Source organism: Neltuma alba, unplaced genomic scaffold (assembly GCF_004799145.2).
Source record: "Neltuma alba isolate B1F8T4 unplaced genomic scaffold, ASM479914v2 tig00004779_pilon, whole genome shotgun sequence".
NCBI lineage: Eukaryota > Viridiplantae > Streptophyta > Magnoliopsida > Fabales > Fabaceae > Neltuma > Neltuma alba.
The window spans coordinates 19140-34270 of record NW_021633859.1 but is presented as its reverse complement, the minus strand read 5'-3'; the positions used below and the strand labels follow the sequence as shown (position 1 = coordinate 34270).

The following is a 15131-nucleotide window of genomic DNA, read 5'->3' as shown; positions in this document are numbered from 1 at the left end:
ACTAGTAACTATAAATATAAATGTGATGAGGAAAGGACTCTCTCTGTCTTTGTCACCTTAAAAAGATTTGACATGGGGACCAGATATAGTTAATTTTGACTTATGAACGTTCAAATGAATATCACATAAGGCTTATAGATTGAGCCATACGTTACAAAAAAATTAAACGAAAAAGAAAAGAAAAAGATCAAAATATTATATTGTGAAAAAATTTCAGATAAATATGTCACAATACAATGATCCTATGCATGTACAGGTGCTGAAAGTGACATTAACTAATCCATGTTTATTTTTTTACCTGGAAAAAGACAATAATAGTGGGGTGAGTGGGTGACAACCAACATTTATCATTTAATTAATTAATTATAACGAATATGATTTACTTTTCTTAAAATTCTGATACACTCTTCCCATTCTTAATATAAGACTTAATTATTGAGTTGATTTTAGTTCTAAATATAATACATATTTATCATATTTATTAATTTTTTTCTAAATTACCTCTATGGATATTTCCACAACCATAATCAAGTAAAAAAGAAAGAGATGATATTAAGGAAGATAATTATGGTCTTTTAGCAAAAACATGTCATATTTCTTATAATTAATAACTAACTTACTTAACTTTCTTAATCTAATCAAATTAGTTAAATAAGTCTTATATTAAAGATAAGAGGAGTATAATATTAAATTATATGCTAATGTTGCATATGGGTATTTTAATTTAAAAAATTGATAAATATTAAAAGTAAAATGGAGCATGGAATACGAGAAGGACCACCTTCTATTGGAGTGAGAATCCAGGCCACCTCTGAAATGAATTATTTTCCTTTTTGGTGGTGGTTGATTTTTCTTCCATTTGCGGGCCATTTAAAAGGCGACGTGGCCATAAAGCTGCAAATAATTTAGCTTCCTAAAGAAAAGCAAGAACAAAAGGTTAAGACAAGGAAAGGTGAAGACTCAGGGTTTTGCCTTTTTCTTACCAGGTTTAGCTCTTCTTCTCTTCAAAAACTTTCCTCAACCCTTGGTTTTCTTCTTTCAGTGATCACTTTTTCAGATTCCTGCTTCTTCTTCTCAACACAAACCCCATCTTTTCTCTCGCCATCTTTCATATTTATTTTCTGTTTCCTTTCATCTGCACTGCTTATTCTTCCCAATCTTTAATGCAAACGGCTCAGTGCTATTTCAACCCAACGCAGAAAATGTAGAAAGCCTTTTTGGCTGTGGATTTCTCTAATTATTTTTTTTTTGGTACCTATATAAGAAGGAGGATTGAGATGACGAGAAGGAAGATAGAAATAAAGAAGATCGAGAACGTAGCTGCGAGGCAGGTGGCTTTCTCAAGAGAAGGAAAGGTCTATTCAAGAAGGCCATGGAGCTGTCAACTCTCTGTGATGCTGAGATTGCTCTCTTAGTATTTTCAGCTTCGGGCAAACTCTTTGATTATGCCAGTACAAGGTATCTTTCATCTCTCTAATTTAGATTTTCTACTGATAGAAATCATAATCACGTCCTGGCTTTATTTATTCATTTTAAAAAAAAATTTAATCCTGATCTGTATTTGCTAATAAAAAAGTTGTGTAGCCTATGCCTTTGTTCATCTCATTCATGCTATATTCTAAATGTGTGTATAATCTCCCATAGTTTTGATAGTGAGATGTCATATGAGATAACTCTAAAGTGCACAATAGTTTAACCTGAACATAGATTATAAGTATAAAACGTTTGACCCATAATTCGTTTGTCTGTTGTTTTGAAATGCCAGCATGTATGTATTTGATCAGTTCTAGTACCACGTAATTAACATGTACTCCTCCGGTCCTTATTATAAGACCCCATTTGACTTTTTATTTGGTCCTAATTATAAGACCCCAATCCATTTTGTCTCTTATATTTATGCATTTTTTCTAAGATAATCCTTCTAATAATGATAGTTTTAGCCAATATACTTAATTAGCAAGGATATTTTAGGAATGACAACACTTATTTATTATAAATAACTAACTTAACTTACTTCCTTAATCTCCTCAAATAAGTCAATTGGGTCTTATAATTAGGACCGAAGGAGTATATGTTTTTTTTTTGTGGAAGATTATCACTAATCATAAGATTGTGGATAACTTCATTTAATAATTGTTTGTCTTAATTTGCTTACATCTTCAACATTTTTACAACGTTTCGAGATCACTGCTAAAATTATGAAGTGGATGTTGGATATATAGTTAATTCGAACATTGAAATGTCAGCTTAGCTTGCATTAGTCTTGGAAAACCATGTAACTTGTCGAACGTTTGTGTGATAACATTATTCTGATAACATTCACATTATCATTATTGATGTTGAAAATTCAAGCCCAACATAGCATAGATGATTCATATATACATATAAGCAGCAAAATGCATGGGTTCCTTGACTTATAGATGATTCATATATGATAGTTCTTATTTTACTTTTCAACTGAGTTTTTTTTTCCAGTGTTGTTTGAAAAATCGTATTTATGTTGTATTATGTTTCTTTTAAGTAAAAATATCAAACACGTTAGCAAACAGTGTAAACAAATACAAACTTTGCATATTATGATATTAGATCAAGTTTAGAGACATAGAAAATTAAAGAAAGGCACAAAGAAGAGCGAAAGGCATATTGTTGAGAGTAAATTGTACTGTATCCATTTATTCGGTATACATGCGATCAACAACAGAAAATGCTAACATATACAAAATACTCACAAAAAAAGGTGATTGGGTCAACCTAAATAGAATAAGAAACTATATTAACTGGGAAACCTAAAATCAATCGTTATCAAATTGCATGTCGTTATATTAATTCTCTTTCACAAACTTCAGATAGTGGAAAGAGACTATCTTGACTTTGTCCACCAGGGTATGAAATCAGCCTCCGGTTTATGTGACTTGGTTTTAGGTGTTAATACGAAGTAGATGGTGAACCCCGTTGGTAGCTTGTTGCTAAACAGAGTGATAATCAATCTTAATGTGTATGGTTTGGGAGATTTATAAATCAAACAAGCGAATGCCAAAGCAAAAGTATCTTATTAGAAGTGATGTTTGCAAGTACATAATACGTATCTTTAGTATTGGACCAAATTAAAAAAAAAAAAAACAATGGTTTTTGTTGCACCAGAGACAAGATAGTCACCGAGAACAGTTATTTAGTTGTAGGATGATGATTAGCGGGATCTTTAGCCTAAACGGTATCGAAGTAGTCTCATAGATGAAGAGAAACATTGGTTAAGAAATGGAGAATGTGAAACAAGGTACCTTAAACATATCGAAATATGTAGAAGATTGTTGTGTAGTGGGCGGTAGTGGGCGGTACAAGTTAATTGACTGTAAGGCATAGGGTCTTTCCAAGAAGGGGTCAAGTAGTGTAAACTTAATACTCCTCCGGTCCTTAACATAAAATCTATTTAATTAATTTGATTAAATTAAGGTAGTTAGGTAAGTTAGTCAATTATAAGAAATATGACATGTTTTTCCTAAAACACCATAATTATTTTCATTAATATCCTCCCTCCCTCTTTTACTTGATTATGGTTGAGGGAGTATCCATAGAGGTAATTTAGGAAAAACTGATAAATATAAGAAATAGATATTATATTTAGGACCAAAATCAACTCAACAATTAAGTTCTATATTAAGGACTAAAGGAGTATAATGTTAAGTTTAAAAGGGGTGGCCTTGGTCTTATTCTCAATGTGATTATGAGATTGAGAAATTAAATATGAGGCCTGATTTAGTTTCAGAAATCAAGTTCGATACCTAAGAAGTAGTTTCCATTGCCAAGTTTCTTTATTTCAGAGTTTTAGCCAAACAAAAAAAAAAAAAAGGCTTGTTTCTCTCTGATTAATCTCCATCAAGTCTTTTTTTTTTGGGTGACATTATCATCGACATATAGGAGCAATAAAACAATGCCATCCTTTTTAATGCAATCTCCATCGAAGTCAAGTTTTAGGTTTGTTTGTATTGCAGTCTATTTTAAGTTGGGCTTTCATTTTCTTCACACAAGTAGGCTTTTTAACACTCTTTTTTAACTCAAAGTCTTTAGACTGTGAGTTAATTAGTCTTACCTGTATTCCTTTTGTTCAATCCAAATAGTCTACTCACTTTTGACATCCCGAAAATCTCCTCCCCTCGAGTGATTCAACATTATTCAGTGTTAATAATGTGCGTGCTGGAGTCCAGAGGTAATTTGGGAATGAAAGCTGGAGTCCAAAGGTACTTTGGGAATGAAATTAACTTAATTTATTATATTTTAATTAATATTTGTGATTCTCATCATGTTTAAATTGTGAACATATATATATGAATAACTTAATGCAATCTAAAAAGAAAATTTTCAAGAACTGATCAATGTTGAAAGTTGTTGAGCAATTGAAGACAAATGGTGGTAGCACTAGTAGGCATAAGAGAGTGTGCATTTAAGCATGGGACAAGACAAGTTAAGTGACTCTACTAAAGATTGGATGGCTTTAGAGACTTGACTTTCAAGTGTTTAATTTCATTTGAGTAACTGTCCATATCTTGAAACTTTTGCACTGGTGTTAGATTCCATTTGTCCAACTTTGGTGTTGAATTTCATTTAGCTTGTAAGTTGTTGGGGCTAGGAACATCCCAAAAAGAGAAACCAACTGGCTTAGCAGTAGGATGCTTACTGGGGCCAAACGACATCTTGAAAAGGGAAAGAAAACAGCTGGGCCCTATATCAACAAGATGATATATATGAATAAGCTCGATACTGCATCTTAACACAAAATGTGATGCAATGAGTTGGTGGGTTCTTCCATTTATATCAAGATATGTCTGTGTGTGTGTATTTCATTTCTTATTTATTAAATTTACGTATATATGACATTGCTTAACTAATTGCATAATAAATAAAAAACATGAATTAATATATAACATTTTTGTTGTTTCAAGCACGAGGCAAGTGATTGCAAGGAGAAACCTGTACTCAGATGTAAGCCTTCTCAACACATACCAACCACTTCTTGAGTTTCAGGTATAATGTTCTTCTACACTCTAGCCCTTTAGACATTTTATTGTTTTTATTTGCAATTGAAAAGAGTGAATCAATTTATTATGCAAATATTGAAAAATGCAATATTCGTTATATACCACTCTTATCATTACCCAAAAACAATTATATTTTTATTCAAGAATATGATAAACCATTAGGGGTGGAAATAAGCCAAATGGCTTGTCAAGGGCTTATGGCCTGTCCTGTTTCAAAATCAAAAAAGGTTCAGGCCTCTTTGATGGCCTGTTTAGTTTAAGAGGCTAGGCCTAGGGTTTTTACAAAGCCTGTTAAGCCTGTCTGGCCTGGCCTGTTTATTTATCTTAATTTAAATTTTAATTTTGTACTTATATCTAGTCTTATTTCAAATTTTAATATATACTTACAACTTGTTTTCAATAATATTGACCATAATTAAAATTTAAAATATTACTTATGACATTAAATTTAAATAAAATATAATAATGAAAAATAATTATTATGTAGTATGTATATTTTACTTTTTTTTAATTAATCTATGTATTTTTTACTATGCATTTTGAAATTTTTAAAATCACAAGCTTTTTTAATAGGCTCAAGCCAGACTAGGCCAAGCTCAGGTTGGGAAAAAAGCCTATAAAAGACCACAGGTCAGGCTTAGACCAGCTTGTTACTAAATAAGTCTGGCCTGGTAAGAATAAAGCCTGGCCTGACCTGGCCTGTTTCCATCCCTAGACCATACTTAGTATGAATTGATGAAGATATTTTTCTTAAAGAAAGAGGAAAAAGAGTTCTTGAATGCGAAAATTTATTTAGCCCTAATATCTGTTTTTTTTTTAATTGGATTGAACAAGTTTGAAATATTCCACTAACGACAAGCTAGTATGGATACTGTCCGAAATTTGTTATTAGGAATTAATCTAGTCGTTTTGTGTTAGGGTCTACACATGTAGGCAAAACTTGCAGCTTTGCAAAAGGTAATATATCCCCTAATGAATTCTTTACCCAAAGCTAGACCTAAGCTAAAGGATCATTGTTTTAAGATGGAGATATATGAGCTACTCAAGCAACTAGTTGGGAGAAAAGGATAACTAGCTAGCAACTAGTGATATAATCTGCAAGATTAACTTGTTTATTTCAAAATTTATAAAAATTAGAGCAACAGAGATTGAACTGAGTTTGAACTGATCTGGTATCTTAACCGACCCTCGTCATATTAGTTATTACATCTTTGCGACCAATACTCAATAGAAACTATCATTAGTTGTTGTTAACTTGGGACACAAGTGACATCTGTAACACCTTACTTTTTTACACTGGTAGGGTTATTTTGATTAGCATCGAACCACTTAGCTAGGTTTTATCGTAGGAGATGTAAAACTTTTCCCAAACATAGGGTTTGTGGGAGGGATGTAATTTTTAAAATTTTTTAAACTTTTTGAAAACTTATTTTCAATATGACATGTTTAGTAATTCAAGTACTTAATTTACCTCTTTTTTCCCCAAAACTGGTAAAATTATACTAAGACTCAGCTCAAGCATAACATTAATTGAACTAACGCTCATTGCTTGTAACTATCCCCCTAAATGCTTTTAAATCCATAATAACCTGCAGGACTTAACATTCACCATAACATTAATTGAACTAACGCTCATTGCTTGTAACTATCCCCCTAAATGCTTTTAAATCCATAATAACCTGCAGGACCTAACATTCACCGCCTAAAATTCTAGCCCAAACTATTGAGCATACATAGTTATACAATAACTTCGCTTATATGTATGACATCTCCATTGATGACACTTACACACACACACACACACACAAATATAAACATGCAAGTAAATACAACTTGCCAAAAAGATATATTCACATATAACCAATGTATATTATACATTAGTATAAGATATAAGTAGGCATTCCTGCTTCTTCTACCATCCTTCTTCTTCAAACACAATGCTCTTGCCCTTAGAGCGATTGACATTAACTGTGTAACATGGAAGAAAGGGGCAAGTGAGATTCTGAAAAATCCTCGTAGTAGTAATTTCCATAAATCAATTATGATCAAATCGCATAAAGCATGTAAAACAAGCAAAAGTGGAACATAATTTTACAAGCTAATGCAGTTAAGCATTAAGCTGAATAAATAAATGTGTAAATAATTGGCAGATATTGCCTTATATCTATCAACTACACATGATCACAACTAAATAATCCTTGCACGTTCTAATACTTTAAAATAGTAATATGGCACAAATAGACAGGCATCAATCATAACACAATTGTAAGATGGGAAAGAACTGCTACCTAGTATGCTTTCTTCTAACAAAAACCTTGATATCCGCTTTTTATGGTGTTTCCTTGGTGAGCTCAAGCAAATTTCAAAACCTAACATTTATATATTTACATAAAGGCAAGTTAATAGTTATTCCATTTATAACTTAAATAACTTCTCTCAAATTCCAACTTATTCTTACTTTACCCTTATAAAAGTGATTGGTCATCATGGACAAAATTATATATATAAATATCGATTTGAGATAAGCAATCTTTCTCCAACTCCCAACTTAGTGCATTAGCTCAAATCTTTTACGTTGTTCTTATTTCACAACTTTTCAATACATAACTCAAGCATATAAAATGACCATTGATCTTTTAGTGGAAATAACAAAGTCTAACTTATTGTTCTATTCCATTCAAGTTCTCGGTTCTTTTTCAAGACTTTGAACATTAAGTCTTCTTTCTTCTATCCGCAAAGACTCAATGGTTTAGCACCATTTGACATTAAATTCTCCTTTAATTTAAAACTTCACAATAGAACATAAGTTGCTTGACCTCCAACTTTCATGTTTCCCAATTCCAAACAACAACGAAATTTACTCTTAAACTTAACCATTTAATTTTCACATCATTTAAATATTTTGTCCCCCTTTCTATTCATTAAATAACTCATTCAATTCAATAACAACATTCAAGTTCAATTGCATTCTTCTTCATTCACATCATCAACACTACATTCATTAAGTGCCTATTAACTTGCTTGCACCATTATTTCTTAATGAAGCACTTAAACAACTCAACAATTATCACATTTGAATGCTCAGTCCTCTTATAAAATGTTGGACAGCTTCAATCTTAAATCTGAAATTTCCAAATTTGAAATATACTCCCAAGATTTGAATTTAATGAGCCTCCAGCTTCATACATTAACAAAACACCATGTCATATAACCTAATTAGGCTTTAGTCCAATTGACTTCTTCTAAAATTCTAGCTAACAGCCCCCTTGCTAAAAATGCTGAAATTTTCCAGCTTTAAGGATATTCCCTCAACTACAACAACTTATTCATGCCATATATTTAGATTAAAAATACTTCCTCGTACCAAGTTTTTGGACAACATCTCTTCTCTATATACCCTTCAATCCCAAGGACAAGATTTGGACCTTCAATTTCAAATCTCTAAACTTGGTTTAGGTAGCTTGACCGATCATTTAACTCAAGCGAGTATTAACAGCAACTTTTAGCAAGGTTTCACAGCTTCAAAATCATCATTTTCAGACAATACAACAATTACATATATATATCCATATAATTAATATACTCACACATGTCATTCGAACCATATAACTTCCATTTTAAATTCAGCAACTCCATTTTCCTTTAACAACATCATAGTATGACATCATGTTGCCATTTTCAAACCCAGGAATTAATGTTCATTTGAATGCAGGACATAACACCAAAACAGAAAGCCTTAGGTTCGAATCATCATGCCTCTCACAGACTCACCCACATTTCAGAACATATATACATCAATGTAGCTCATGTATTTTAGCACTTTAAATGCTTCTTGACATGCAGAAACCGAACAGTATCCCCTGATAGCAAATCTGGAATTTTCTGGATTCAAAACACACTCTCAAATCCTACAATAACCACATTCATGAGCAAAGTCACAACCACACCCTCCAATCTAACCTTTAAACATGATTTCCATAGCCTGACCCTCAAATTCTACACTTTCTCTCTCTAAAGCCAGACTTGATATCATCATCAACAGCCCAAATGATCACCGATCAAAGAAAATGGAGATGGGAGTATGTCCAGAAGACTCACCTTAACTTGTTAATCGGTTTGCATGCAAGAAATTTCTTCCCCGGTCATTCTTCTTCTTCCTCAAGCTTGCCCTCTCGATCTCTCTCTCACTTCCTCTCTGTTCCTCTTCGACTTGCGGATGGAAATGAGAAGGGAAAGAAGTATTCTGAATGCTATATAAGTAGGGGTCAGGCGGGGTTCATGTGATGGAAGGAGAAATGACCACCTTGCCCTTTTATCCTTTCTTATCTCCAATTCCATCCCTTTTCCTATTTTTTTGAAACATAAATTGAATCCAGAATAAACCCTTGATGTTTTATATAAATTTTTTTCTCACTAGCTTCTTTCTCTAATAAAATGCCTTCTCTAAAAATTTCGGATCAAAAATTAACTCTGAACTATTTTTCTTGAATTTTTCAAGAAAATAGGCTTTAATTTTATAAATTAATCCTTAATTCATTTTAAGAATTTTATATCTTAATTAGTTTCTTTACCTCATAAAATAATTATCCTAAATTTTTCAGTTCAAATATAAAACTCTAACTATTTTTCCTTGAATTTCAAGGAAAAAGGGTCTTAATCTCCAGAAATTAACTTTAAAATCATTTGAGCCATATTTGGGGAATTAAACCTCTTCATAAATTTTCTAAATACTCAAAATAATATTCTACAATATCTCTCCAGGTTTCTTGAGGCAGTAAATAATTTTAATACTTTAAAATTTCATCAGAAAATAGGCTTTTTGACTATTAAAATAATTTTGAGGTTCTAATCCTTAAAATAATTTCTTTTAATTTCGTAATTCCTTAATAGCCTATTTTTCATAGCCTTAAAATTTGGGATGTTACAACATCTCTCACCCACAATGTTACATTTTTATTTTATTCTTTTTATTTCATTAAGCATGCATTATGAGTTAGATAAGCTTAAGTTGTTAGTTCACTATATTTTGGTGTGGTATACCCATACTGCAGTATCAGCATATATGTCTGGCACAGTTAGCACTTCAGTATTGCTATTTTGGTATACTACTATACTTAAAGGTTAGGATTGTTCATAATGATAGAGCAATGATACACACACTCAAAATTGCAGGACCATCTATGAAATTATTACAGGCTGCGCTCCTAGAAATTTTGAAATATCAAAGAAAAGATGGAATATTTTTTAAAATTGTTTTTTCTTTTTGGCTAATTGGACAGGTAGAAGGTGAATATTTTAAGCTAGACAAGGAACTGAGAGAGAAGACTCGTGAACTGAGGTATGATTATGGAGCTACAAAGCATCAATACCAAAATAAAATATAAAAAAATATATATTAAGTCATATTATTCAAAAGCATTCTTCTTCTAAATTCCATGCAATGGGAAGCTCACAGGCCATATCTAGTTTTATCATATAAGATACTCTTCTAGTTCTAAATGTGACAACTAATAGAAGATTTTTTTTTTTTTAATATTCTAAATATAAGACCACAACATACTCTATCTTCCAAATTTATGATTTGTTCTCTGAGTCATCGTTATTAATTGCACTCATGAGAGGTAATTTCCAATGCAAATGTTTAAAGGGGTATCTATCATGAGGTCAACATTGGGAGGGTTCCTTACAAAGCCTTAGGTTTCCCAACTATAGCTTTTGGGATGTGGTTCTCTTAAGGACTTACTCATTAGAGAATTTTATATTGGTATTTTCATTAAGAGTCAACCAACTAAAGCATTCCACGTTGAGAGAGTTGCCTTGAACGAGGGGGCTTTATAAGGCTTTGGGTTCCTCAACTCCAACAATTAGTTTTTGGGGCGTGCTTCTTCTAAAGACTTATTAATTACTAATTAGAAAACTAATATATTTCTTACAAGTAACTAATTTAACTAATTTTCTCGATTTGTTAAAAAAAAATTTCTTGATTGCTATAAATTAATTATCTATTTCTTATATTTAAGACAGGAGAAATATGTTATAAAGTGTTTATATTGTTGATTCACATCCGTAACAGGCAGCTAAATGGAGAAGAACTTCAAGGATTGACTATAAAAGATCTAAAGAAGCTAGAAGATCTACTTAGCACATGCTTGCATCGTGTTTCGAAAGCCAAGGTTTGTTTTTACCTTTTGAGAGCAGTATTGGTGTTAATACTACACTATTATTTTATAATTATCCTATATGTATGACATATTCTTCTTTCTCCACATATTTTTGTTATTCAGTTATTCATTAAATTCTATATATGTATGGAACGGATAATACTCAGTTTAATTTTAAAACAGATATAAATTAATTCCATTTTTTCAGGCTGAAGCAATGAAGCAGGACATCAGTATTCTTAAGAAAGAGGTTAGAGTTATATTCATTTATCAGCGTGTAGTCTTAAGGAATTTTAGTTTTTCAAGTGTTTCCAAACTTAAAAGATATTCAAAATTGGAGACCATTAATATTAAAATATATTTGTTGTGTATGTGTTCGTACCACAAGTGCAAAGGGTTGTGACAAATAATAAAGTTATGAGTAAAATATTGTTTCCATGATGATTTGGTTTTAAAACTGATGAAGTATTATTGATTATCACACTTCTGCCTAATTTGAGTAACACAAATATCAAGGGTAAAAGAAAATATTTTTAAAATTAGAAATTATCAAAAAGAAAAAGTGATTTTTTTTCCATAAAAGAAAACGTGATTTTTCAACTCCAAGGATTCAAAGGGACCTAGGGTTATTTATCCCTCTTGTATTTCAAAAGTACTCGGTCAAACCCCTTATTATACTTGCTTCTTAATCATAGGTTATGCTAGTCAAGGACACTAAATTACTTATAAGTGCTCTCTCAAGTTTCCAAATAGGTGTTTATTCAATTAATTCAGTAATTCTTAATTAATTGATTAAATCCTAATTTTCATTGCAAACCCTATATGACTATATGTGAGGTTAATGAATATATCTCTATTTCATTAACAAAACCATCCATTTAACTTGTCAATTTCAAGTTCTCACATGTTTAACCCAAGTTCTACCCCCAACCTAGCTCTCTCAAGCATCAATTAAGTAAACCCAACAATTTTATTGGTGGCCAATCAACAAGAAACACTAAGCATAGAGTAAAATCAACATAATCCCATCATTGATCACAAATATAAAGGAAAATGAGCACTTAATCCATAAATGATTTCAAAACAATCCTAGAATTAAAGTATTTAGCCACACATGCATACTTAATCCATGAGAATATATTTATACATCTGCACAATATAGAACAAGAGTAGAGAAAGCAAGATGGAGAGGAAAAACCAAGGAAAAAAGCTCAAATCTCTTCAAAGCTCTAACTCTAGCTCAATCTCCTCCAAGAAGCCAGCCCCAGCACTGCCAAATGCTCCCAAGAACTACCCAAAAATGAAGAATGGTGGCCTTAAAACCTAGAATTTTCAGACTTAGTTGACTCGTGCACTTTCCTGTCAGTGAGTACATTGTAGCTGAGTTTGCCTTTGTTTTAGTTGGGTTGCAGCCAGGTCAGAGTGTCTTGCAGCCCACTTTGCTTCTGAAAAATTAAGTTCCTATACCTTAAATAAGGATTTCCACCTATGCTTTAACCTCTAATGATTCTTCTTTGATCTCTATTGCTTCGATAGGCTTCAAAGATGGCTTGACATTCAATTCTTGGATCAAAATATACCTTGCAGAAGAGTAATTCCATGAGCTCACAGACAACAAGGATTAAAACCAAAATATACACAATTAAACAATAATATGGAGCCCAAAAACATTATGCACATTTTCCTATCTTTGAGTATTCAATAAATGTACAAATGCACCAAAAAGTATCAAAAGTTTGAGAAAAATGTATTAAAATGACATGAAAATCTAGAAGTTAACAGTATGCATCCTAAGTTAGAAGAACACATATCTTAATTTTCATGGAAGTCATTCTCAAATCATGTATAAAATATAAGTCCTTAATTTCCATAAAATCTATATGGAAATACGAATTTATGGAATTGAATGTTACATTATACGTCCTCTGATACTTGACATGAGAAGTAGTTGAGTGATTCGATTTGGTCTTAAATATAAGATATTAATTTAATTATCCCATGCATATGATTGAAGAAGATAATCTAGGGAGACCAACACACATTTGTGATAAATAACTAACTTAAATAATTTTTTTAATATTTTCAAATTAGCTATATAGCTCTTATATTAAGTATTAGATGTAGTATTATATTACAGTTGATATTAAAATACAGGATACTTGTAGGTTCCATTCCGGTATCTTGAACTTTCCAATATAAGGTTTAATGGATCAATATTACATTTTTTGCTTAACGCAATTTCCTTCTTCATTGGAACAATGTTTTTCAAGAGGAGCAGAGGAAGAACAAAAAAAACGTGGAGTTATTGAACAGAATTTTTTGGTTAACACTTTATCCAAAAAAAATTGATTTGTTGATAGAGTAGAAGAGCACCGTGCGATTCATTTAGTTGATCCCTTTTAATCGGATAGTGTTTGCTGTTATTGCTGTTTATTGGAACGATGTAAGTTTATATCATGTGTCTTCATATACATCACCCACATTTTTCAATAACGTGTCTATTTTTGATATCAATGAAGGAAGCCAGACTCATGGAAGAAAACCAGAGACTAAATCAGGTTTAATTTTCAAATTATTGTCATTAATAATTCTCATGTTAATTAATTTCTGCGTGTAATTCATCATCATAATGGCTAATTTTCCATATCTTTAAAATTTAATGCCAATCCAGCAAATCAAACTCTTGGAAGAAAGCCAGAGATTAGAACAGGTATAACCGGTTTCAGATTCTTGTCTTCTCGGAGGTTATGTGGGTTTTGTATCAAGATATGTGAAATGAAACTGTGTATTAATAGGTTCAAAGGCTTGAGCAGGATCAAGACCAATCATTGTCCACCTCTCTCACAACGAGGTAAGTTCTGTAACCTCCTTTTAAGGTCCCTTAGTACATGGAGAAATTATTTTAAAAAGAAAAAAAAATTATGAGAGAAATTATATATTTTTATTGTGGTTAATTGATAGCAAAGTGATTTATTGGAAAGAAAGTTTCCTATGTTTGGGGAAAAGAGCCTTCTCATTCCCATTTTGTACGAAACAAGTCCATAAAAGAGAGCTTTTTCACTCAATCTGTTTTCAATTGATTGGACATACTTGGAGGCCTAATTTCCACTTTTATTTTAGAGTAATTATTCCAATTTCAATCCCTCAAAATTACTATGTATGTTTTTTTTTTAAAATTAATTTGCAAGTTTTTACAGTTTGACATGATTTCTAATCCGTTACTTTTTATCAGGTCCTTACAACTTTATCTAATTTTTAATCATGTTCTTATAATTTCACTTTATTTTTAATGAAGCCTATGTATTTTTTTCCCTTTTTTTATCAGTCACATAAACAGAATCTACAACAACGAATATAAGGACATGATAAAAAGGAAAAAAAAAACTACAAGAATAATCAGTAATCATATCCACGTGTTTGAATTTATTAATCGTTCTATATATGCGAATCCCAGACAAGCTAAAATTAGTTATCACTTTCTTTCTTGATTAGTTATTTTATTCATTGAATTTGCAGGTTACTCTTTACTTGAGTAAAATTAAAATATCTGAAAGAGGACGCCCATTATTGGACGAGTGATTATAAATAATCGTCCTTCAATAATTATATATAAATGCATGTGCATGCAAGCATACCTGCGTCGTTGTTTCAACTTAAATTATGCTGTTTTGTACTGTTTATTTATTAAGACTCATTTTATAATGTAATTTATATTATAAAATAGGTTTTATATTTAAAACCGGAGGAATACAATAATAGTAATCCATCCAATCAAATGTTGATGTACCACATAAGTTGACTTCTCTTTACAATAATTAGTACTGTCTGATTTGATCTATTATATGGCACTTCTAATCACCTTATCGGAACCAATTAAAAGTAGTTAAATCGTTAAATTTATTTGATAATTGAGAAAAAAAATTAAATTTACACTCAT

General features: G+C 31.4%; 1 protein-coding gene across 1 annotated transcript; it reads left to right on the top strand.

The window, feature by feature from the left end:
* The first annotated feature begins 1372 nt into the window (after nt 1-1372).
* On the top strand, nt 1373-14726 carry LOC114745745 (MADS-box protein JOINTLESS-like). The gene is made up of 7 exons (XM_028933907.1): nt 1373-1458; nt 4938-5019; nt 10313-10371; nt 11107-11206; nt 11403-11444; nt 13990-14045; nt 14711-14726. The coding sequence occupies exons 1-7, from the start codon at nt 1373-1375 to the stop codon at nt 14724-14726; spliced, it is 441 nt and encodes a 146-aa protein (XP_028789740.1).
* Nucleotides 14727-15131: the final 405 nt, after the last annotated feature.

Bases quoted from the DNA above. Each gene is read 5' to 3' on its own strand.
- LOC114745745 (XM_028933907.1), top strand. From the start codon at position 1,373: ATGGAGCTGTCAACTCTCTGTGATGCTGAGATTGCTCTCTTAGTATTT. The intron at 5,020-10,312 runs GTATAATGTTCT...CTAATTGGACAG, and splicing joins AACCACTTCTTGAGTTTCAG to GTAGAAGGTGAATATTTTAA. The intron at 11,207-11,402 runs GTTTGTTTTTAC...CCATTTTTTCAG, and splicing joins ATCGTGTTTCGAAAGCCAAG to GCTGAAGCAATGAAGCAGGA.